This window comes from Saccostrea echinata, unplaced genomic scaffold (genome assembly GCF_033153115.1).
Source record: "Saccostrea echinata isolate AGI-Se365-2 ecotype Australia unplaced genomic scaffold, CSIRO_AGI_Sech_v1 ptg000009l, whole genome shotgun sequence".
In the NCBI taxonomy this organism is placed as follows: domain Eukaryota; kingdom Metazoa; phylum Mollusca; class Bivalvia; order Ostreida; family Ostreidae; genus Saccostrea; species Saccostrea echinata.
In genome coordinates, this window is record NW_026889758.1 from 7382478 (window position 1) to 7407827 (window position 25350).

Below are 25350 nucleotides of genomic sequence, written 5' to 3' on the forward strand. Positions count from 1 at the left end.
TTATATGGCTATAAAAGTATTCCCTATGTTGCTTCTCAATTAACTTTAATATGTAAAACCAGTAGATTAAACTTCAAATATTAGAGTCTGCTTATAAAAATATTACAGTTACAGTGCTAAAAAAAGATAAGTCATTAACCATTACTTTGTTACCTTAACAGTTGGAATATTTAAAACGAAGCAAACAGCTAAAAAAAATTTTAAATAAAATTAGACTCGATGGCATTTCGGCTAGGCAAAATTTTGCATTACAACATGTACGATGAAATCAAATATTTCCAAAGAAAGAGTTGAGCATCTCCAGCGTAACTACAGTGTCAAGTGTGTGTGTTGAATGAAAGTTATAGATTATACCAATTCTTCACAGATTCCTAAAGAAATGTTATAGTAATTACCTTTGTTAAGGTAAGACTATTCTTATCAATATGATGTTGACTAGAATATGTTGGGGTAATAGATTAAATGTAACAAAAATAATAGTCACTTTTTATTAGAGTTCGAAAGTTCATATTAAAATATTATTTTAGGATTGACTAGTATATAAAATATTTTGATTAAAGCTTGAAGATAAGTACTAATAATCGCACACTTTATGGAAGCCGAAGGTATTTCAGCCCAGCAAAGCTTGCACTGTGTTCGGAAAGAGGTGTGTCAAGTGTATGTTGTAAAAAGTTTATTCCGACTCTATAGAGTATTCTTAACCCCTCCTCCCAAAAGATAAGAGCCTTTTATTAACGTTCCTCATCTAAATAAGTCTATTCTATATAAAGTCATGTTGAATGAAAGCTTTTAGGATGTTCATCGATGAAAATTGAAACTTGATATACAAAACACATTTTTTTGATGTTAGGTAACTTAATAGCTGCTTGAAATGTGTAAAGTGATCTTAGAAAGTGTGATTTTTAATATCTAATGTACCTTTATGTTTTATAATCAGACTACATTGTATGAACAGAATTTGCAAAAGTTTTTATGGTTTTATGAAAGGACAATAAACATTGAAATTGAAAGCTTTATATTTATTGTAAACCCGTGCATTCTTTTCGACAAGGTCTAGAGATAAACACACGTCACTGTCTAAGAATGTGAACACGCGGTGTATGAATGATCAAGACATTGGGAAGTTTCTAAATTTATCAAAGATTAACTTGATCATCCAAGGTCATCCAAGGTCCGTGTGTAAAGCTCAAGATTTCAGATATCAATAACGTGTGCATACTTGAAACTGATTAGCCAATTCTCATGAGCTGTGCACACTAACCTTGAATGATCAAGATCATTGATAAGCTTTCACACAAAACGTGCACAGTTTATTACAATTAATAAGTGATTTAAAGATATGGATTTGCTGTACACAGTCATCTTTGAGTCTTCCTGTTTCCTTTTACATGACCATAAAAATTAATTTCTAACGTTTGCTAGATTTCTAACTATAACATTAAAACAATAAGCTTCAGATTTAAGACTATGCTTACCAAAATATAACAGATATAAAAATTCTTAATTTGATTTTAAAAAATTACTTGCTGTACTAAACATTCTTCTGTTACCGTAACAGTTTGAATATCTAACACGTAGAAAACAGCTACAAAAGGCTTGTTATGAAATAGGAGCTGAAGGCATTCCGGTCTGACAAAACTTTGTATTATAATGAAATCGAAATCATGTACATCCAAAGAAAGAGGTGTGCATCGCCAACGAGAAACCATTGTGTCAAGTGTGTGTTGTACCAAATTTAAGATTATTCCGACTCTCTATTCAGCGTCCTTACAGAAAAAGAAGATAATAGTCTTTTATTAACGTTCCTAATCCAATTAAATCTATTCTTTGGAAAATAATGCTGAATGAAAACTTTTTGGATTATATATGAATTAATAGCAGTGTTAACCACGACTTGAAAGTCTATTGATAAAAAAACGTAACTATAGCACATTTTTTATGTTACTTTAATAGTTGCAAACAGCCAGACAATGAAAGAATGAAGTTAATGAAAACGTCTGCCAAGAAATGTTTTTAAAGTTTAAATTACTCTGTTACGTATTATAGTTAGACTATAATCATTTTGTTTTTCAATAATTTTCTTTTATGGTTATACGAAAGGATGATAAACTTAATAGTTGACTGAAAGATAGCTTTATATTTTTTCTACATTCCTTTCAGCAAGGCCAAGAAACAAAATCATGTAGCACACGTCACTGTGTTATCAAGGTGAACACGCGGTGTATGAATGATAGAAGATTACCTTGATCGTCTAAGGTCCGTGTGTAAAGCTCATGATTTCAGAAATCAGTAACGTGTGCATAATTGAAACTGACTTGCCAAATGTCATGAACTGTACACACGGGCCTTGGATGATCAAAATAATTGACCCGTAAAATCAGTGACGTGTGCCACAAGATTATTTAATAATCATAATTGAAATTATTTATTTCACTGAAAGAACAAAAGTTTGTTATACAGTGGTTAAGTTCATGAAAAATAAATAACATCTTATGCACTTATACATTCTTAGATAATGAGAATCTATTGACAGTTTAGTAGAGTGCAAAAAATACTGATTTGAATTTGATAATCATATTTCTTAAAAATACCAGGTTAAAAGTAAACATATAGTATTATCATAATTTTTCAGATAACATCCCTACACCGATGATCACCTTTTTTTCCACAGTTTTAAGGAAGTGCACAGCGGATGTAAAATTATTTCTATATTTTCAATACAACAATTTTGTCTGCTTATACAGACTATTATTGAGTCGAACGCTAACTGACGTTTTTCATATTAATTGTACTAGGTCGTTACTTACAAACTGAATTGTCTACGGATTTTTCCTTTACCCAGTCATCACAAGGAGTACATGTACACGGAGGGTGTGACCGGTCGACAGGGGATGGCAAAATTAATCCATTTGTATATATACATGTGTGTTTGTGACAAAATTGAAATATTTCAAAATGCCAAAAGAAGAGGGTCTTAGATATTTTAGCTTTTTAAGAAAATTATATGAAGAAAATTATAGATTACCATGTTTGACCTTTGGTTGTGACCTTCATATTGTGCATAAAGTCTAAAACTGCTGATACATGTGTCCAAATATCAGCAGGTCTCCACCAGCTGTGAAAGATACATGATATATGTTTATTAATTAGAGAGTTAAATATCACAGAAATGGAATAAACACATTCAAGATGGAGGCACCAAAAACATCCAATATATCGTATATCTTTAACTTAATGGATGTTAAATAGATAAATATGGCTTTTAAATTTTAGTTCAGAACATCATTTACTACCGTATAAGCAGAAAATTTAGCGAGGATTCAATTTTGGCATTTTAGCGAGGTGTTGAGATCGCTAAAATTAAATTTCGCTAACAATTTATTCCACATTAGAGATTACCGTTATCTTTCTATGCACCATAAAATCACTAAAATTACTTTTCGCAAAAATTAAATACTGATTTTTAAGTACAAATAGATAAATTTGCGTCTCGCTAAAAATTCCAGTTTTACAGAGATTTTATTTTATTAATTGGAGTGTTTAAGAAGATATAGTTAAAAACTGATTTCGCAGGTGTTGTGCCTTAAGCTCACCTGGACGAACCCAAAAGATAACTATGAAACTATTGATTGTTGCAGCTAGCAGGTCAAAAATTTTCTCGACCCAAATATAAATATCCCGTATTTAAATATTTCATGTTAAACAGCAACGTACTATTTTGTTTTAAAGAAAGGAAAACAAAATAAAACTACATTAGCTCATTACTAAATCTGTAATCCTGAACAATTATAATCTAGTTAGTAAAAGACATTTAATTAAAGAATTGTTTGAAACGCTCAAATGCTTATCTCACTAACTGAACTTTGAACAGAGCACTTCTATTTTAAAGATCACATTGACCTTGGAAAAGCCCTTGTGTCTTCTATTAAAATCACAGCATCGATTTTGGGTCTTCAAAGTAAAGAGAAAACTGACCAACTACTTGCATGTAAGTTTTTTTTTCCTTTTCACTATGACTTTATAATTTATTTGTGTGTATTTTTTTCTTTCTCTCCAATTTAGGGCACATTTTGTTAACTCTTAAGCTTTGCACACGTTACTTTAATATGCAAATGACAAAAATTTATTATCGATAAAACTATGTTTGGTTCGGGACTTAAAAAAACTGTAGGTTTTAATAACACTTTTGTGATTATTGCACTTTATTCTAACAATAATACAAACATATTCTAACAATAATACAATACAAACATAAGAATGTATACTTTTATGAATAAAGAAATTGAGAAAGTAGGATATTTTTCCCTTAATATTGCGAAAAGAATTGAAGTTGCTCATTTAAAGGTAATGAATTTTGAACACTGATCGAAAACTTCAAAATATTTTATTGTAAAAAGATTATATATGATGAAATTTTAATCAAGATTCATATGATTCGAATAAACATTTTCACTGTTATAGATACATGATATGCACACGTCACTAATTTTTGAAGTCGTAAGCTGTACACACGGACCTTATTTGATCAAGGTAATCTTCGATAATTTGGAAACTTGCCAACATCAAGATCGTTCCAACACTGCGTGTTTAGCTGTGTTTTGAAATTCAGAGACATGTCCTACAGACATAATCGCTCTGAATAACCGACCTTGTCGAAATTTTTTTTATAACTTTGCAGTAAATATGGAGCTATTTTTAAGTAAATTTAAAACCAGTACATTAGTCTTCAAAAATTAAATATTTTACGTTAAATTCATACACTTTCGTGTAGATGTTTAATTTGTTCAATTGTTAAAGCAACAAGAAAAAAATTGTTTAGTAAATCTAGTTACATTTTATAAATCGAGTTCCGATTTCTAGTTAAAATTACTTGTAAATGATATATAAACTCTTTAACCCCAACTATTATTCTATTTTTTTTTTCTATTTTAGAAACATGAACAGATAATGAAAAAAAGATAATGTAAATGCTATGTTTCATTAAGGTTTTTTTATTAAGGTATTATACTTTTTTAATAAAGGTATTGTACACACAAAATATAATTTTAAACAACCCTTTTGAAAGACATTTCATGGCAAAGTCTGTCGTCATTGTATTGGTATCTATAAACTGACGATCTTATTATAGGTAAATAATCTAAACAAACCCTAAACCACTATTAAGCAAGCCATGTATAAACTACTTAACCACTTAGAAATGTTATCTACCACAACGGGAAGAAATGTCAGAACGCCAAAAGAATAGGGTCTCAGAAATTTTAGCTTTTTAAGAAAATTATATGAAGAAAATTATAGATTACCATGTTTGACCTTTGGTCGTGACCTTCATATTGTGCATAAAGACTAAAACTACTGACACATGTGTCCAAATATCAGCAGGTCTCCACCAGCTGTGAAAGATTGTTTGTTTGTTTGTATGTCGTTTAACGTCCATCTCGAGAATTTTTCACTCATATGGAGACGCCACCACTTGCCGGTGGTTTTTCCTATCCACGGCACTTACGGCAATTGAGCGGTGAGGGATCTTTTTCGTGCCAGCAACTTCTGCGACACGGGACCTCGATTTATACGGTCTCATCCGAAGGACCGGTCTCCAAGTCCCACAGTGGGATTCGAACCCGCGGCGTAAGGATCAACTCCTTACTCCGCGACTCGAGAGCAGACGCTCTAACCAATGCGCCACGCGGGCGACCAGCTGTGAAAGAAATAAAAGAGATGTGAAAGAAATAAAAGACATATGTTTATTATTAGAAAGTTAAATATCACAGAAATGGAATAAACACATTCAAGATGGAGGCACCAAAAACATCCAATATATCGTATATCTATAACTTAATGGATGTTAAATAGATAAATATGGCTTTTAAATTTTAGTTCAGAGCATCATTTACTACCGTATAAGCAGAAAATTTAGCGAGGATTCAATTTTGGCATTTTAGCGAGGTGTTGAGATCGCTAAAATTAAATTTCGCTAACAATTTATTCCACATTAGAGATTACCGTTATCTTTCTATGCACCATAAAATCACTAAAATTACTTTTCGCAAAAATTAAATACTGATTTTTAAGAACAAATAGATAAATTTGCGTCTCGCTAAAAATTCCAGTTTTACAGAGATTTTATTTTATTAATTGGAGTGTTTAAGAAGATATAGTTAAAAACTGATTTCGCAGGTGTTGTGTCTTAAGCTCACCTGGATGAACCCAAAAGATAACTATGATGCTTTTGATTGTTGCAGCTAGCAGGTCAAAAATTTTCTCGACCCAAATATAAATATCCCGTATTTAAATATTCCATGTTAAACAGCAACGTACTATTTTGTTTTAAAGAAAGGAAAACAAAATAAAACTTCATTAGCTCATTACTAAATCTGTAATCCTGAACAATTATAATCTACTTAGTAAAAGACATTTAATTAAAGAATTGTTTGAAACGCTCAAATGCTTATCCCACTTACTGAACTTTGAACAGAGCACTTCTATTTTAAAGATCACATTGACCTTGGAAAAACCCTTGTGTCTCCTATTAAAATCACAGCATCGATTTTGAGTCTTCAAAGTAAAGAGAAAACTGACCAACTACTTGCATGTAAGTTTTTCTCTTTTCATTATGACTCTGTAATTTAATTGTGTGTATTTGCCTCTTTCTCTTCAATTTAGGGCACATTTTGTTACGTCCTAAGCTTTGCACACGTTACTTTTTTATGCACATGACAAACTTTTATTATCGATAAAACCATGTTCGCTTCGGGATTTAAAAAAAATGTCTGTTTTAATAACACTTTTGTGATTATTGCACATTATTTTAACAAATATAAAAATAAGACTTTATACTTTTATGAATAAAGAAATTAAGGAAGTCGGATATCTTTCCCGTAATATTGCGAAAAAATTTAAAGGTAAAGAATTTTGTTCATTGATTGAAAAATTCAAAATATTTTATTGTAAAAAGATTATATATATATATATATATATATATATATATATATATATATATATATATATATATATATATATATATATATATATATATCCCATGTTTACCCCTTTATCCCGTGGATATGACTCATTGGATAAATTTTTCATAATCCACAGTTGTGACGTCACAATGGTTTTTGCGTTAGCGCGATGAAGTAAAATAAAGTGGAGTCCTATATAAAACAGTGTAAAACATTGGTTGTGAAGTATTAAACATGGGATAAAAAGAATCTCCCATGATTTGTAGTTGGATATGACTTTTATCCAACTCGTTGTGTGTTTTTATCCCCTCGCCAAGGCTCGGGGATAAAAAACACACAACTCGTTGGATAAAAATCATACCCAACTACAAATCATGGGAGATCCTATATATATATAATGAAATTTTAATCAAGATTCATATGATTCGAATAAACATTTTCACTGTTATAGATACATGATATGCACACGTCACTAATTTTTGAAGTCGTAAGCTGTACACACGGACCTTTTTTGATCAAGGTAATCTTCGATAATTTGGAAACTTGCCAACATCAAGATCGTTCCAACACTGCGTGTTTAGCTGTGTTATAAAATTCAGAGACATGTCCTACAGACATAATCGCTCTGAATACCGACCTTGTCGAAAAAATGTATAACTTTGCAGTATATATGGAGCTATTTTTAGGTCAATTTAAAAGCAGCATATAAGTGTTTTAAAATTAAATATTTTACGTTAAATTCATAAATTTTCGTGTAGATGTTTAATTTGTTCAATTGTTAAAGTAACATTAAAAAAATATGTTTAGTAAATCTAGTTACATTTTATAAATCGAGATCCGATTTCTAATTAAAATTACTTGTAAATGATATATAAACTCTTTAACCCCAACTATTATTCTATTTTTTTCTGTTTTAGAAACATGAACAGATAATGAAAAAAAGATAATGTAAATGCTATGTTTCATTAAGGCTTTTTAAATAAAGGTATTGTACACACAAAATATAATTTTAAACAACCCCTTTGAAAGACATTTCATGGCGAGGTCTGTCGTCATTGTCTCGGTATCTATAAACTGACGATCTTATTATAGGTAGATAATTTAAACAAACCCTAAACCACTATTACGCAAGCCATATGCATGTATAAACTACATAACCACTTAGAAATGTTATCTACCACAACGGGAAGAAATGTCTGTTCGTCACTAAATCGGGCCGTAATTTCCGAAGCTTTGATTTTAATAGATTTAAAATTGGTTAAGCGTGAAGTTTTTACCAATGACCTATAAATATGTGTTTTGACTCCCTCTCATAAATGTAAAGGTAAATAGAAATGAGATTGAAATATTTTACACCGATTATATTGAAGCAGTAAAATTCATCTGGTGATTGTCATGGGTGTATTCAGAGAAGGGGAGGGATACATATATAATTAAAAATGAAAATAACATACAAATATTGCTTTTAACTAGTTCTGTAATCCTGTAAAAAAAATTCTAATTTGATAGACGGCATTGTAAGTTAAAGTATGGATTTAAGTGCTCAAATACTCAGTCACATAACTGAACTTTGCACAGGGTATCTTATGTTCAAAATCTGATCAATCTGAAAAAGCTATAGTCTCTACTTTTGAAATTCTCATCACGACTGACAGACTAACATGGCAAGAGATCAGATCCGTTCTGGCAAAAATCATTGTGCACGCATCACCAATTTCTGAAGTTTCGAGCTTTACACACTGAACATTAGATGATCAGTATGATATTTTACATTGATATATCAGAAACTGTTGCCAACATTGCAGTATTTGTTTTTTCCAAAATGCAAAATAGGCGGAAGTATATATATTGCTAGTAATAAATAAAAGATAATTGTGCAAATAAACAAAGCAAAGGAAAATTAAACACGTATTAAAAAAATTTTAAAAAGATAAAGTCATTGACGCAAACATCGTCTACTAACTTTTGCAATAAAATTTGTATGTAAAAGAAGCAAATTCATATCATACAATTTGTTTCTTATATTAGCTTACGGTTCTCAAGTTTATTTTCATTCGTATGCAATAGTTTTTGGTGATAATTTGTTTAAATTCTACCAAACATCTAAATGGCCCAGTTAAAGGGAAATATATATATATATATATATATATATATATATATATATATATATATATATATATATATATATATATATATATATATATATATATATATATATATATATATATATATAACTTGATTGCAATGAATTAAAACTTTGTTGATGCTGAGACATTTCGTTGTTTTACTTGGATTATGTGAAAATAAAGACATACTATGGAAGTCATGTCGGTATGGTGCTGTGCATAGGTAAAATTGTATCTTTTTTCTGGAAAAAACTAAAGATATAAGTACAACTAGCTTAACATTTTACAAATTATGTAATCCTGAAGAATAATGATCTACTTTGATAGACGTTAACGTAAAGCTCAATCTCTTATTACCATAATTGAACTACGGATAACATACTTTATTATTTTAAAAAGGCATTGACCTTGAAAAAGCCCTCTGTTTCTACTTTTAAAATCTTAGCATCGATTATAAGTCACCTGGATACAGGAAAAATTGACAAAGCACTCACATGTAAGTTTTTTTCATTATGATTCTGGCATTAATTAATGTATATTTGTCTTCGATGTATGCCGTGCTTTGTATTATTCATAAGCTTTGCACACATAACCTTATTATGCATATTAAAAACCTTTAAGAATTATATTTTTAAAAAACTGTCTCAATAACTATCTTATGCTTGTAGCACTACAGTCTAGAGAGTAGAAATATTTCAGAAATGAAGAAATCTAACAAAAAATGATAATTGCAAATCATAGAATATACATTTTGTACATTGACTAGAGTGTTCAAAATACCTTACAATCACTTTTCGATATTTCGAAATCTCCCTCTCTCTCCCCCCTCTCTCTAACACTATGAAATTTTAAATGGCGACAGTCTAGTGTATATAAACAACTAATTGGCTACAAATTCAAAAGGTCATTATTCATGCTTCTCTGTTTTCTAAAACTCGAGATTTACACACGAATCTTAGATAATAAGAGTGATCTTTCACATCGACATTCAAGAAACTGTTGATCTAACATTGCAGTATTTTATTGCTACATGTGTATGAAAACAGGCATTTTGCTTGTAGTAAAGGAAAAGTGTACTATATAATAAAACAATAATGAAATATAAAATAATGATAATGATGAAAAATTAAATGCGATAATTATTTGTCTAAAATTTTGGTTAACATTTTTTGTAAAAGACGAATAATAGATTATTTTTTACTTAACGAATATTTTTTTCTATTTAGATTTCTCCTAAAAACTTTAAAAAAATTCTTTGTATGCATTGCTTTATTTAGACATGTATATTGAATGCAGCTATGAAAGTAATGTTCATTGCGATTCAAGTTTAATTCAAAATAAGAAAAAAATGAATGGATGCAGTAATTATTATTTTATATGTTTTTGATAAAACACGTTGGTGAAGTCATCATTTTATGGTCGATACATGACCTTGTCAGCAAATACAACCTATCATTAAGTCAAATGCTGACAAAAGTTTTTCATACTAATTGTCTGGCCATTATTTACTTACTAAAATTTCTACGGATTTTTCCGTTTTCCCGATCATGACAAGGAGCACACGGCGGGTGTGACCTGTCGGCAGGGGATGCCCACTCCTTCATGGCACCTGATCCCACCTCTAAATATTGAGGTCTGTGTATACTCTGCTACAAATTTGTATCGTTTCATTGGACTTTCGAGATTGAATACTGTTCGTTATCTTCATATTTCATACAAGAAAAATTAATTTTTGAATTTCATGTTTCTCATTTGGTCCCGGACATTTTATTTATTTATTCATTTTTGTCATTGAACAAGTCAAACTAATTCTGCGAAAAAATTGGTATCTGTTGGAAAAAAAATTCTTACTATTGCCATTAAAAAGGTGGTGTTTTGCTTAAATTTGATTTCTTCCATTAAAATCATTCAAACTACATAACATTCAATGATGTATTTGTCCTCAAGTTTCTGGGGGTTAAAATACCATGCCTGGCTACTGTTGCTGTGGAAAAAAACCCGGAAAAATCAATTATAGGTTGTATGTGCTGACAAGGTCATTGTATCCACCAAGAAACTTGCAAAATGATGACTTCAAACGAGACTGTTGATATTCTTGTTTCATCAACTGGTTTGTCAATAGCTTGCCTCGTTTTAGAAATTGTTCGTACGTAGAGCATGCTCTTGCGTATCAAATCAACTGAGAGACATAAACCCCATATGCAGGTAATAAGGTAATATTGCTACGTAAGTAAGGGAAGTTGATGATTGAAAAGTTGAAGTCATCACGTTTATCATAAAGCTTTGTTGTAAGTTTACCATTAACGTCTTTTTTCTAATAAAATATCTAAATATGAAACAGATGTGTCAGACTCTGTGGTATCTTTTATTTCAAGCTCATTGGGATATATCGAGTCGACATATGAATGGAAGTAACTATTGCTAATACGTCGTCGATATATCGAGAATGTCGAGTTGAAGGCAAAAGCAAGTGTTTTCTTCTTCTCATGTAGAAATTTTTAAATAAATTCTGCTTTTTATGAATACAAAAATAGGTGTAATAAGGGGGCGCAATTGGTACACATGAGTTTTCCAACAGATTGTTGGAAGACCTCATCTCTAAAAACTACATAGATATTGTCAATCAGAAACTCAAGCATCTTTTAATATCAACTTCAGAGTACTTTTGTGTACAATCAGAATGCTTTTTAACAAAATAACTTTGCAATTGACCAATGACAAGGTAAGTATATTTACGAGTTCCATTATTATTGAAAAAGCAGTTGTCTATGATGTCAAAAAGCCTGGACTTCAATTTATCGCGGGGTTTGGTTGTATAAAGTGTTGAAAAGTCGTACGTTTTGATGTTATTGATTTAAGTAAAATTTTGTGATTTCAAATTTTCTAAATGTTCCTTGGAGTTTTTAACATCCACATCTGATTTACACTACTTCTCGAATATACTGTTGTACAGTATTTCCAGGCAACGGTTGCCATTTCAAAGATTTTAGATTTAGCATGCACAATTACAATTAGTGATTATAATTTATTGGGAAGTTTCATTCAAATTGTGTGAGCCATCTCATTGAATTCTTACAGGCAAATTTAAAGTTGGAACAATAACAATACGTTCCCGACTTCGTTCTGTGTGACATAGGCTTAAGGAAAGTCTTGATTTCCCTGAAGAAAATCTTTATATCGAGCAAATAAAACATGTGTTGCATGAAAGTGGTGAAGATAAAGAACAGTGATCAATTTCATTAATCTAAACAATACTAATCGCGAATAGGGCAAAACACAGAAACCTGGAAACACCAGAGGAGGGATCAGTTGCCCAGGAGAAGAAAACATGCTCTGTCTACCGACTACACCCGCCGTGAGCCCTCTGTTTTGATCAAGTAAACGGTGTGGTAGTCAAAATAGGTATAAAACAATAACTTAACAATTGGAATGAAACATATTTAATAAGTCTAAATACTACCAAACAGTAGATTTTGCAAACAATTATAAAACTATAACGAATGAAATATATGGAGATAACGAACAGTATTCAAGCTCAAAAGTCCATTATACAATACAAAATAGGAGCAGAGCAAACACGGACCTCCAAACATCAGAGGTGGGATCAGGTGCCATGGAGGAGTGAGCATCCGCCGTGTGCTCCTTGTCATGATCGGGAAATAACGGAGAAATCCGAAATAATTTGCATAATGTTGATTTGATTGTTATCAGTTGAGAAATTGTTAAATTTAGACGAAAACTCCGTTGTAGAATATAATCATCATCATCATATTTGTTTTTACTTTTGCAGCTTCTTCTTTCAAATAATGTGAAACAAAATTATCTTATTGATAGAGTTTCATTGATAATGGGGAAAGAGAAATAGTTAAAATAGAGCTCTCAAAGACCAAAAATACTGCACTAGCCCTTATTTCCTCTGTCTAGCTACAAAACAAAATAAAGGTTATGATTGCTAATAGATCTTGTCCATTGATTTTTTAAAAAAAACCCCATAATCTCCGAAGGGGTGCTCTTCTCTAACGTTAATAAAATCATCTTTACTTTCGTCACACTTTCACAATTATTCTGTTAACGTTCATCATTAAACATTTTAACGGAAAAAAGGTTCGATTTTCTGAAGAAAAAAAACCCTACATTCCTTTTCACCAAGCTCTTTAAGTTATTTCAACTACCAATTATTTTAAGTAGTAGTAAAACTACATCCAGGGTATTGGATAACCTAGATTTTAAACTTTTACATCATTTTACATTGAATGGAAATGTTGACTACAGGGATTTAACGAAAAAATGTGAAACTTTCACGTGTCGTTGGCTACGAAAGGAGACTTCGTAATCAAAGATTTAGGTTGAGCTATGTGAACGTGACTGAATAGACGAACCAGCTAACACAGTCTGTATGAAGTAATTGACAGTTTTTTTTCTTTCTTTAGTCCTTTGTATATTGTTATCTGTTTACATTTCACATTTTTGTGAAAACATTTGCTCAATTCTTTAATAATAAGGTATGGTCAAATTTTGAGTCGATTGTTGACAGCTGCAATGAAATCATACTAAAGAACGTCGTGTGTTTTAATGAATACGTTAGAGCAATTTATTTTTTGAAAATATATTTTTTCTAGATGTGTTCTCTTTATATCGAAAGCTTCACACATATATATAAGGGTACTTGGCCACAATTGAATGGTTAGATAATTTTTAAGACAGAATTTAAAAAAACAAGGAAAAAAGTAGAATAAGAACATTTGAGGGCTCACATGTTAAATGATCAGGAAAATATGTCACAGTCAAAAAACTCTCCTATTATCTCCTCACAAAGAAGTCAAAAGATGTTATAGTAAGTAGCACGTATGCGTGTCTGTTCGTGCATATCTAATATGTTATGGACAAAACTGGCTACAGAGATGATAGATACTAGTAACTGGAGGGATTTGATGTCAAAAAATTAAACTATATATGTAAAGGATGCCTCAGTAAAAATGTTGTAAACATGGTTAGAAGAGTATCAAAAACTTTTAAAAACATAACTGACCAAAACAAATTAATTGCAACTAATTTAAGTCAAAAGTTAAAATATCTTGGTTGAAGATTGATAGGTATATGTATTAGCTATAACGGGTATTTTGGAGGGTACACCTTGACTCTCCAGTCATAGAGAGAAGGCGAAAGGTAGTTGAAGGTCAAGGTTAATGAAACTGACTGCGAAACGCTGATTTAGACGCCATGTAAGAGATACACAATGGCGAGAGGAAGGGGCATATGAATAACAGATTAAAAGGTCAAGAGCTGTAATTTGGATATAATTCAAAGATTTCTTGCTGAACACTCACTCTCACACATTATTCAGATATACTGTCTGATGTCCTGTGTGCATATTTCTACTGTAATGGTTACCTCAATTATTAAAATAAAGACGATTAGGCTGAATTTGCCGGATAATTCCAAAACACATTTGTATGAAAAATATTAATAATTATAGATAACCTAATCAAGTTCGAGTCGTAATTTCTGACCATGAAAAATACAATTCGTTGTTTGATATGTGTATCATGATACTATGTCAAGTATTGTTGACCCTATTTACGAGAAATGAATTATATCTGTTATGATTGTATGAGTTTTACGTATATCTATTATGAAGGGAAAATAAGACCTTATTAGCATATAAACGGAAGTATATATATGATTGCATATAGAGAGTTAAAAAAAATCCGTACATATGCAATTATTGAAACATCTTCTAGATAGTTGGGTGACTTTTATGATGCAAACGTTATAATTTTCAATTGAAAAACACATAATAAATAAAATTGCATTTCGTTAGCTACTTTATACCAGCATGAAAAATTACTCAGAAAATGCTGACTGATTTTTTTTCATACTAATTGTTATGCCATTATTTACACACTGAATTGTCGACGGGTTTTTCCGTTATTTCCCGACCATGACAAAGAGCACATGGCGGGTTGACCGGTCGACAGGGGATGCTCACTCCTTTATGGCACCTGATCCTACCTCTGATGTCTTAGAGGTCCGCGTTTGCTCTGCTCCTATTTTGTAATGTTTAATGGACGTTTGAGCTCAAATACTCTTCGTTATCTCAACATATTTCATAATGAAGTTTTCGTGAGCTGAAAATTGAAGTGCTTTTTTTCCAAATCAAAATGAGTTTATTTGGAAAGTAATGGATAAATAATTTTAAGTTATGTAAAGCAATGAACTCCAGCATCCTTTCAAATTTCAATCTCAGAGAACTTTTGTGAAGAATCAGAGAGATATTTTACAAAGTAATTTTGTTGATGACCAATCACAAGATATAAAAATTTCTGAGTTCCATTTTTATCGAAGAAGCAGTTGTCTATGATATCAAAAAGCCTAGTTTTAATTATTGTGAGAAATTATATTTAACAGCTGAAGAATCTTATAAAGATTTTTTTTTAAAAGTAAATATTATGAACACAAAGGCAATTAAGTCTTACATAATCCAAAGATTCTGCACAACCAATGGAATTCCTCATTAACCTTGTGAGTTTCAAAAAAGATTTTATGGCCTCATCTTAGATTCAAATAGCAGGGTTAAATTATTATTAAAGTTATTCATGAAGTAGTATAACTTCCAGTATTTTTTCTTTTGTTTTACTTACCTTTAACTAAATGGCCCCTTCCTTTAGTCTGAATTGACTCTTTAAAATGCAGATTTCTGTGTATGACCAATGATTAACCGAGGTAATAACAACTGAGGTAGGCTATTGACAAATTATTTAATGTTAGAGAACTTTTTATAATCTCGTTAAAAGACAGCATTTTACAAATTCTATGGTTGTTATAATGACATTGATTACAAACAGCATATCGTGTGGTCGTATTTTGACTGATATGTTTCAATTATTTAGCCATTGTCTCATACTTATTTTGACCACTGACTATTTCGTTTCCCTGATTAAAAGACAGGGTTCACGGCGGGTGTGACCGGTTGACAGGAGATGCTTACTCCTCCTAAGTACCTTACCTCACCTCTATGTTTCCAGGGATCTCTGTTATTGCCTTGTTTACGATTTGTTTTGCCTACATGATTTATGAAATTGATCACTGTTTTACTCTCTTCGCCTCTTTTTTTTTTGTTATTTAGTCAGATTTAAAATTGTCCCGTTGACTAAAATTAACCACGGATACAAAATATTCCTAGTTACATATTTATATAACTATTTTATACTATTGGTCCATATACACATTTTTTTTTACATACCTTTTTCGGTACAAGCTCAAAAATCTTAATGTTCTGAAAATCAACAGTTAAGTAACTTAAATGCTTAAAAAATGTCACTGAGTTCACAAAGAAATGTCAATTTGTCCAATTTTCCCCCTTAAAGTTCACCATTATAGATGAGCTTTTACATAGTAAAAATTATAAAATCTCGAATACATTTTGAGAAAAAAAAACATCAATAAGGAATTTTTAGTTCAAAATTGATCAGCAAATATATTTTAGCATAAAAAATTATAGGTCCAGAAATCAGGATTACATGTTTTTGATACTTACATGTATGTAGCATTTATTATCTCTATTAATTACTATTCGTATATAATATTTTGTGTAAAAAGCATGTGCATGGTGATATGATTGCAAAATACATTATTTGCTAAAAACATTGGCAAAATAGAAGTTAAATGAAATTTTATTTCTTTAAATATGTAAATATGTTTTACTATCCTTTTATGGAGTGCAAATATCAACTTTTTTACAAGACATGAAAGACCTCAAGCTACCTCGGAACATATTAAGAAGTATAAAATGAAAATTGTTGCACAAAAAAAGCATTTCATACTTCTTCAATAAATTGAAGCAATAAATACCTGTGAGAAAGTGGAGGTAATAGATTTATAGCTCGCTCTGATTAAAAAATGAGGTATCTAAATGCAAAAACATAAGTCCATAATATTCAGATTTTGTAATTTAATGGTCAGCTTTTCCTTCAGACTTATAGTGAAATGTCTGACTTATTTGGGGTAAATTCTTTGACTTTGTGGTCGTTTTTACCTCATCACAAAAAAAAAATATTAAAAAGGCCTCTGGATTAGGGTGTCACAACATCTGTCTCAATGGCTATCAGGCATACACATTAAAATACTTCGTGACGATACTATTGTATAATTTACATCTCAATGATTTCTTAAACGCTGATGTTTTTTTGAAATTTCTAAAGAAAGGTCTTTTACAGTTGACATTGCAAAAGAATTAACAGTCTGGATGAAAGCTAAAATGAACTTAAAAAGTTTAAAAATCCTTTAATTGGTATCACGAAGTAAAGAGGATACATTATATCCATATTTTTATTTATTTTGGATGAATTTCCTTTTAGATGTTTTGGGGTTCCTACATTTCTTATGTTTTATGTGATTTCAATTTTAAAATTTATAACTTTTATTTTCCAAATTCAAAGTGAAACCATTCCTCCATAAAATTACTTTGAAAGCTTTTATTATATTTATTTATGTAATGAGGAAAATTTATAAATTTGTTTTCTAAATTGAAACCGTAATCATGCTTAATTGCCGTCCGTGTGCATATCTATCTAGGAAAGATCCGGTCTATAAAGTTATTTTTGTCGCTTAACTTTCAAGAATTTTGATTACTTTTGCATGTTTTAATTAGACCGTCACTATATTTTCTACATTAATGCCACTTCATTAAAAATATAATCATATATAAGAAACAGTGTATCAATAGAAATAAGACGCAAAGCACGACTTCTCTTTGTTTTACAAAATGCTTATACTTTTATCCATTACAAGATTGCCATTAGTTTCAAGTTACATTGTAATATTGTCCCTAGGGGTTAAAAAATAAACCGCGGTCACGGTGCGTTGATTTCATCCCTAGTCAAGGTAAGATTACGTGCGTATTGAAGTGTTCTCTCAACAATGTTTCATTTCACATTTACGACATCCAGTCATTTCTTGGGTCACTCTGAGTCACAAATAATGAATTTCATAAATTCTATAGACATTACAAATCGAGAACGGGTCAAAACGGACCCCTAAAAACACCAAAGCTGGGATCAGGTGCCAAAGAGGAGTAAATATTACCTGTTGACTCTCTGTACTCCTCCATGACACCTGATCCCACCTTTGATGTTTTTAGAGGTCCGTGTTTGCTCTGCTCCAGATTTGTATTGTTTTAATTGATTTTTGATCATGATTACTGTTCCTTATCTCCATATTTCCTTGATCAGCTAAACGGAGAAATCCATATTCAAAACCGTAGAAAAAAAATGGCCTAACAATTAGTATGAAACGTGATCTAAATTCGACCCATTGATAGGTGGTAAATACTAACAAGGTCATTGTTCCGAACATGGAATTTTTTAAAAAGAAACTATTGAAACCTCTGTAATATACACTTATTTGTAAGTATCCTGCACCAGTTTGAAAATTGATCATATGCAGAACATGCTCTTGTGTACCAAATTAGTTGGGAGACAAATACACCATACGCTGATGATAAGGGAAGATTGCTTTTTAAATATTGAAAGTATATCAGATGTAAAAGCTGAAAACATCCTATTTATTATAAAAATGTTAGTTTTTCATTGACGTCTTTATTCAGTAAAACATCAAAATATAAAATACAGTAGAACCTTGTTACCTCGATCTCAACAGGACCAAAATAAAACTTGGTAAAAAAGATATCCGAGGATTTGAGATAACACGTGAAAAGGTATTAAGAAAAGATGGTTGGGACTGCCAATTCACTTCGACATATCACTGGTAGTGTTCGAACACTAAATTCAAACTGTAGATATGCAGACTGTTTTGCACTGATTTACAAATATTTGCAGTATCCCACAATGCATCGTTATCCAATCATTGTCAATTATGCCTATCATAATAACAAGTTACAGTGTATACAAAAAAGTCTACAATGAAGACTAGAATGGTGTTTTCCAAATTAATTAAATATGGTAATGAACTACAGTAAGCGGAGGTTAAAGTTTTGTTTTCATGTGCTGTGACGAAGTGTTCAGAATCCTCACAAATAGATAACAAAATACCACAAAGGGCAGTATGGCTTGATTTCGAAGTATTTGTAATTTAAAAAAAAATGAAGTGTTAATTATTGTGTTCATACCTAAGTAAATTAATTGTAGAATTTAGACGATGGAATGCCTCTACATAACTTCTCCCTGGGTTTTGAAAATGATAATAAGGTAGCTACCCATACCAGAGGTCATTGCCCGCTAATTTAAAGGTAAAGGGCAAAGGATTTTGTCATCTTCGATGACAATATTGAAGACATTCTGTCTTTATTTCAGTATCAAAAAATATACGTGAGGTCACCCATAACAGAGATAAATCTGTTGATTTTTTTCATTGACAAGGCTAGATGCAAGTCTTTAGTAAAAAGGGATGAGAGGAGGCGGCGAACAGTTTAAAGAATAGTCCTTGCTTTGAATTAATCGGTCAAACAAGAGGCCCTTGGGCCACAACGCTCACCTGAGTAACTTAGCTGCTGTTCTTCAGCAGATTTTCCCTTTGTAATACATATTGAGGCCCCACCCTACCCCCAGGGGTCAAGATTTGAACAAATTAGAATCTACACTACCCCAGGATGCTTCCAGCTTTTCTTGCCCGGTGCTTCTTGGATAAAAGATTTTCAAAGATTTTTCCTATATATTTCAATGTAAAACTTTAATTCCCTATTGTGGCCCCATCCTACCCCAGAGGCCCATGATTTGAACAATTTAGAATCTACACTACCCCAGAATGCTTCCGTATAAGTTTCAGCTTTTTAAGGCCTAGCTGTTCTTGAGAAGATTTTCAAAGATTTTTCCTATATATTTCAATGTAAAAATTTGATTCCCTACTGTGGCCCTACTCTTCCCGGAGGGGTCATGATTTGAACAATTTATACTACCCCAGGATGCTTCCATATAAGTTTCAGCTTTTTCTGGCCCGTTGGTTCTTGAGAAGATTTTTAAAAAAGATTTTTCCTATATATTTAATGTAAAACTTTGATATCCTATGAGGCCCGCCCTACCGCTTGGGGTCATGATTTGAACAATTTAAAATTTACACTACCCCAGAATGCATCCATATAAGTTTCAACTTTTCTGGCCCAGTGGTTCTTGAGAAGATTTTTAGTGGCCCTCCCTATTTTTGTCTTTTCTTGATTATCTTCCCTTGTAAGGGGCATTGGCCTTTCATTTTAACAATTTAAACCCCCCTTCATCCAGGGATTCGATTCTTTGTACCAACTTTTGTTAAATGTGGCCCAGTGGTTGTTGAGAAGAAGTTGAAAATGTGAAAAGTTTACAGGCGGACGGATGGACAGACAGACGAACGGACGGACGACGGACAACAGGTGAGCAGAAAAGCTCACGACCTTTTAGCTCTGGTGAGCTAAAAATGTCACTGTAACCAATCTCACAATCCTAAAAACACTATAAATCGAGAACAGGGCTAGACAAGGACCCTGGAAAGTGAGATCATGAAATATGGAGATTACGAACAGTTTTCAATAGCTCAATGTCCATTCAAACAATACAAATCGGGAGCAGAGCAAACACGGACCTCCCAAAACATCAGAGGTGGGATCAGGTGCCATGGAGGAGTGAGCATCCCCTGCCGACCGGTCACACCCGCCGTGTGCTTCTTGTTATGATCTGGAAAAACAGAGTGTGTAAATAATGGCCTAACAATTAATATAAAAAATGTCAGTCAGCATTTGACTTAATGATAGGTTGTATTTGCTGACAAGATCATTGTATAGACCATAAAACTTGCAAAATGATGACCATAACGAGTAATTTTTGATCATTTGACATTTTATGTCAGAGAAGATAATAATATAGTTTGGTGTCTTGCAATCGGATGTCAAAGTCAGAAGATCGAAATAATCAACATGACTGTTAACAATTTTATAAGACGTAGTAGATCGAGTTTGACTTTGTTTTCATTAAACAGGTAGTGGTATATCTACAATACTACAATAATTGTTAAGCAAATGACTTCCTATTTCCTAATCAGGCAGATGAAGATCTAAAAGACGATAATGCATTTTTGGGGTTGGCTCAAACGAAGGACTGACTTTCTGGTTTTCTAGTTGCCAAACTTTCACAGAAAAAGTAGCACAAATATAAAATCGAAAAGTTATATTCATAGCTTTAGCGATACATTACTGTCTGCCAAACACCTGGTTTTTTTAGTCCCTCAGTTTTTGTTTATTGCGATTTAGTCGAGATTTGTTATTGACACTTAATATGCCCTGACCTATTTGTTGAAAATATTATTATGCATATTTACGAAAAGATTTAAATTTCTTGCGCGCATGATTTTTTGAGGGTTGATTTGTCAGTTCTTTAAACGCTTAAATTAGTTTACAAGTTGCTTGAAGAACGAGACTTATTTTTTGAAGTAAGTTGTTATTCTTACATTCACCTATTCTATTAAGATATTAGACTACATTTTGAATTGCTTATGAAGCATGATTATGACGCGGCTATTTATTATTTTTTTATTTAAATGGAAATGGACACCATGAATTATTAATTCATCGCAGTATTTCCATTTTTAAAATATTTTTAAATGTTAATCAATGAGGTTAAATTGACCCAAATTTTCGTATTCTGCAGTATTTTATATATTATATTTAATACTTATATATTATAAATATTATTTTACTTTTTTTAAAATGTCACTTAAAATTGAGAATTAGTTCATGATATTTTAAGCAGTTCATATTCACTGGAGTAAAAAAAAAAAAACATTGCAGACGATCGAGTACTAGTACATGTATCTTGTCTCTTACTTCAAGTCAGTAGAAACAATTTCAATCTGTGAGGAAGTGCACCACCGAACAAAAATTCTTGAAAAGAAAAAAACATAATAATAATAAAACGTTATTATTTAGGTCGCACAAGCGTAAATTAGCTTTGTTTTCCATTGTAAAGTATATACTAGCAAAATTATTGAAAAAAAGGGGGGGTCCATGTCTATGTAATTTCAATTCACTTAATGTAATTGGGACAGAAAATGTATAAATAATGGTATAAGATTTAAATATACACGTGAACATCGAGGGTAAAATTGAGGGTAGATTCTCCATGTATAGGACATTAAAATGTCAGATATAAATGGTAACAGAGAGAAAGGTAGCTGCAGATCCGTGGCTCGCTGGTCTGAAAAAATGAGATGGGCGACTCTGGTCGTTTCTATTTCTTTTGTTACTTACCGGGGTATTTACTAAAAATAATTCTCTATTTATCGTGAATTTTAATAAAGTTAAAATTTTAGGTAAAATATGAGTTCTTTGTTTAAGTTAGAATGAATACTCATATATCTAAGTAATTATTCTTTAGTGAAATTGTGGATGTAGAGCTTATTTGAATTGCATTATTTCTGCTTATTTTTGAAATTTTTGTTCTAGAGAATCCTTTGAAAAATGGCGTCAGCTGCAAGAATTGTGGGAATCTTTGTTTTGTTTTTCATCACCTTCCTTATCGGGCTCTTGCCGTTTGCGATAGTAAGGTTGTGTGAGAAGAAGATGTCGAAGGAGAGAATGAAAAGGTGGATTGGAATTTTAAACTGTTTCACAGGGGGAATATTTTTTGGGACAGCCATTTTGCACTTGCTGCCGGAGGCTAGAGAACTGATAAAGGAGGCCATCTCTTACGAATACCCAATCACAGAAGCTGTTACCGGATGTGGATTTTTAATTACGCTAACACTTGAACATCTCATTAGTTACCATGGTTTCTCACATGTCGGCCATTTACATGACACAGGACATGAGAACAAAATAGAACACAATGACGACGCATGGACGAAAAAGGATACTAAAACCGACGAAAAGTCTCAGGAAAAAGCAAATGGAACGGTAGAATCTGTCAAGGTGGAAGTTGAGCAACCTAATTTTAAATTCCTAGCTTTTCGATCATTTCTTTTACTGTTAGCTCTGTCATTTCACATGATATTTGAGGGTTTGGCCGTCGGACTCCAGACAGAGGAGGAAGATGCTTGGATTTTACTGGGGGTTCTCTCCCTTCATAAGGTTGCAGTTGCATTCAGTGTGGGATTCCAGCTTGAAGAAAATTTGAAGAAGTTCAAATATGTGCTGTTGTCGTTGTTTCTTTTATCTATTGTCGCACCGATCGGGGTCGCTATTGGCTACATCGTGACGGAAGCGGGAGAAGATGCTCATGGGCAGGATATTGCTTCGGGGGTTTTGCAGAGCATATCGGTCGGTTGTTTCCTTTACGTGACTTTCTTTGAAATCCTTAATAATGAAATACACATTACCAAGGAAAGAAGTCATTTAAAAGTCTTGTTTACTGTCCTTGGATACATAGTTGTCATTGGCATCCAGTTTGTTAAGCATGACCATGAAGGTCATGACCATTAGATGATGCCAGTGTTGAAGCGAGGATTATGTTGAAGTTACACTCAAACAACTTGTGCACTATATTCTTTTGACCGGTTTTGTAAATTTTGCTACTACATTGTATTATCTATATATTTATAATTGTGTGAAATTCAATGTAATCCCACGCATTCATTCTTCTATTTATCTTGCCATGATATCTTCAGTAAATAAATGTATTGGGGAATATTACCCAATCTACTTTTCAAATGATATTACATTTGTCTAGCGTATTAAGAAAGAGAACACCAAAACAGCAAAGAAATAACATTTTCTGCATGTGATTTCATATACATGAGAGAAAAGAGGGAAACTATACCGAGGATGAAAATAAAAATGTCATATATCGGTAAGACATCACAGACTAGTACTCTGTATCAAAATCTTTTTTTTTCAAGCCATCATTTTTTACATGAAAAGCCCCTGAAATTTCGTTGAACAAGCAAATAAAACAAACGAAAAATCAATTTATAAATCATAAAAGGAACAGAAAATGATCTGTAAAAAATATTTTTTTAAGGTTAAAAAGGCGGTCAAATTTTAGTCGTTGGTGAATTTGTTCTTCGTTCAACTGAATAGCTTTAAGATATGCTTAAGATGAAGCCTATATAAATCAAATTATTTCAGATGTCTAGATTTTGGGGGAAATGAATTTGTACTAAATATTATAAACAAATAATTTGGAAATTATTCAACATTAAGCAGATTTACGATTACTGTATATTTCCAATTATTATTTCTTACTGATGAAGGTGGTGAAAAATAAACTTTAAAAATAATAATAAAAAGATGCAAGTATTTTGTTATTTACAGAATTCATGAAAATAAAAATTAAAGGAAAATATTGAGGTTTTGAAATTAAGATATCTTTAGAATTTTATAAATATTATAATATTATATAATAACTCCTTATATATATATATATATATATATATATATATATATATATATATATATATATATATATATATATATATATATATATATATATATATAATTTGAAAAATCACCGATTTATTTCACGAATTAAGTAGAATAATTCGATATCAAAATGTCCGTAATTTCAAAAAGGCTGTTAATATTACCACTTATACGAGCCTGGTCTCGGATAAGTGAGTTTATTTCAGTAACCCTAGTAATATTTATCTATTCCGGATAAGTTACGTACATTCGGATAAATATAAATTTTCACCCTTAGTCACAAGCTATCATTCCGGATAATTTAGGTCCATTTGTATATAGTCTAATAATAAGTTCTTTTCTACCTCCTTTCTAGAAGAATCGATTAAACGGTAAGGTCATGGAAAATTTTTGGGAGTTAAATTGTGGCAATGTTTTAAAATTTTTAAATCAAATAAGTTTGATTTTTAGTATAACTATTGAGGTTTGTAGTTTCAAAGCAAATTAGACGTATCGATGGCGAAGTTTGACTTTGGATTTGGCCTGATTGGACTTTTTCGCAAATTGAATTGATTTTACGCGATGTTGTAATTTGTGAGACTTTACAGGTAACAGGGATATATTAAGATCAGTTTGGGGGTCAAATGTTGGTTAAATTGAGTTATTATTTTTAGGAGCGAAATGTTAAACTTCGAGTCCATCATAGCTATAACGGGGGGGGTGGGGGGGGGGGTAATTTCATAAAACACGGAATATTCTCAGAAGCTGGGCTTACTAGAAGAATTTTAGTTTGTTTTCTACATAGATTTATCGTGCTCGAAGGAGGTATATTGATTCGCATTTTAGAAAATGTAATCGTCTTAAATCGGAGAAAGCATTCAGGAGAATTTGTGCACTTTCACTTTTCAAGTAATCAAAGTACTGTGTGTACTGAGAGGAGGTTTATTAA

At 31.6% G+C, this 25350-nt stretch overlaps 1 protein-coding gene across 4 annotated transcripts; it reads left to right on the forward strand.

Moving 5' to 3' along the window:
* The first annotated feature begins 323 nt into the window (after nucleotides 1-323).
* On the forward strand, nucleotides 324-23711 carry LOC133183242 (zinc transporter ZIP3-like). 4 transcript variants are annotated; one of them, XM_061318191.1, is made up of 4 exons: nucleotides 324-405; nucleotides 3890-3988; nucleotides 6491-6589; nucleotides 22509-23711. In XM_061318191.1, the coding sequence occupies exon 4, from the start codon at nucleotides 22524-22526 to the stop codon at nucleotides 23481-23483; it is 960 nt and encodes a 319-aa protein (XP_061174175.1). In that variant the 5' UTR covers nucleotides 324-405; nucleotides 3890-3988; nucleotides 6491-6589; nucleotides 22509-22523; the 3' UTR covers nucleotides 23484-23711. The 4 variants fall into 4 exon arrangements, with proteins under 4 accessions (XP_061174175.1, XP_061174178.1, XP_061174177.1 ...); XM_061318194.1 differs by lacking the exons at nucleotides 324-405; nucleotides 3890-3988; nucleotides 6491-6589 and adding an exon at nucleotides 9505-9581; XM_061318193.1 differs by lacking the exons at nucleotides 324-405; nucleotides 3890-3988; nucleotides 6491-6589 and adding an exon at nucleotides 21438-21496.
* Nucleotides 23712-25350: the final 1639 nt, after the last annotated feature.

Excerpts from the sequence above, each read along its gene's own strand:
- LOC133183242 (XM_061318191.1), top strand. The coding sequence starts at position 22,524 with ATGGCGTCAGCTGCAAGAATTGTGGGAATCTTTGTTTTGTTTTTCATC.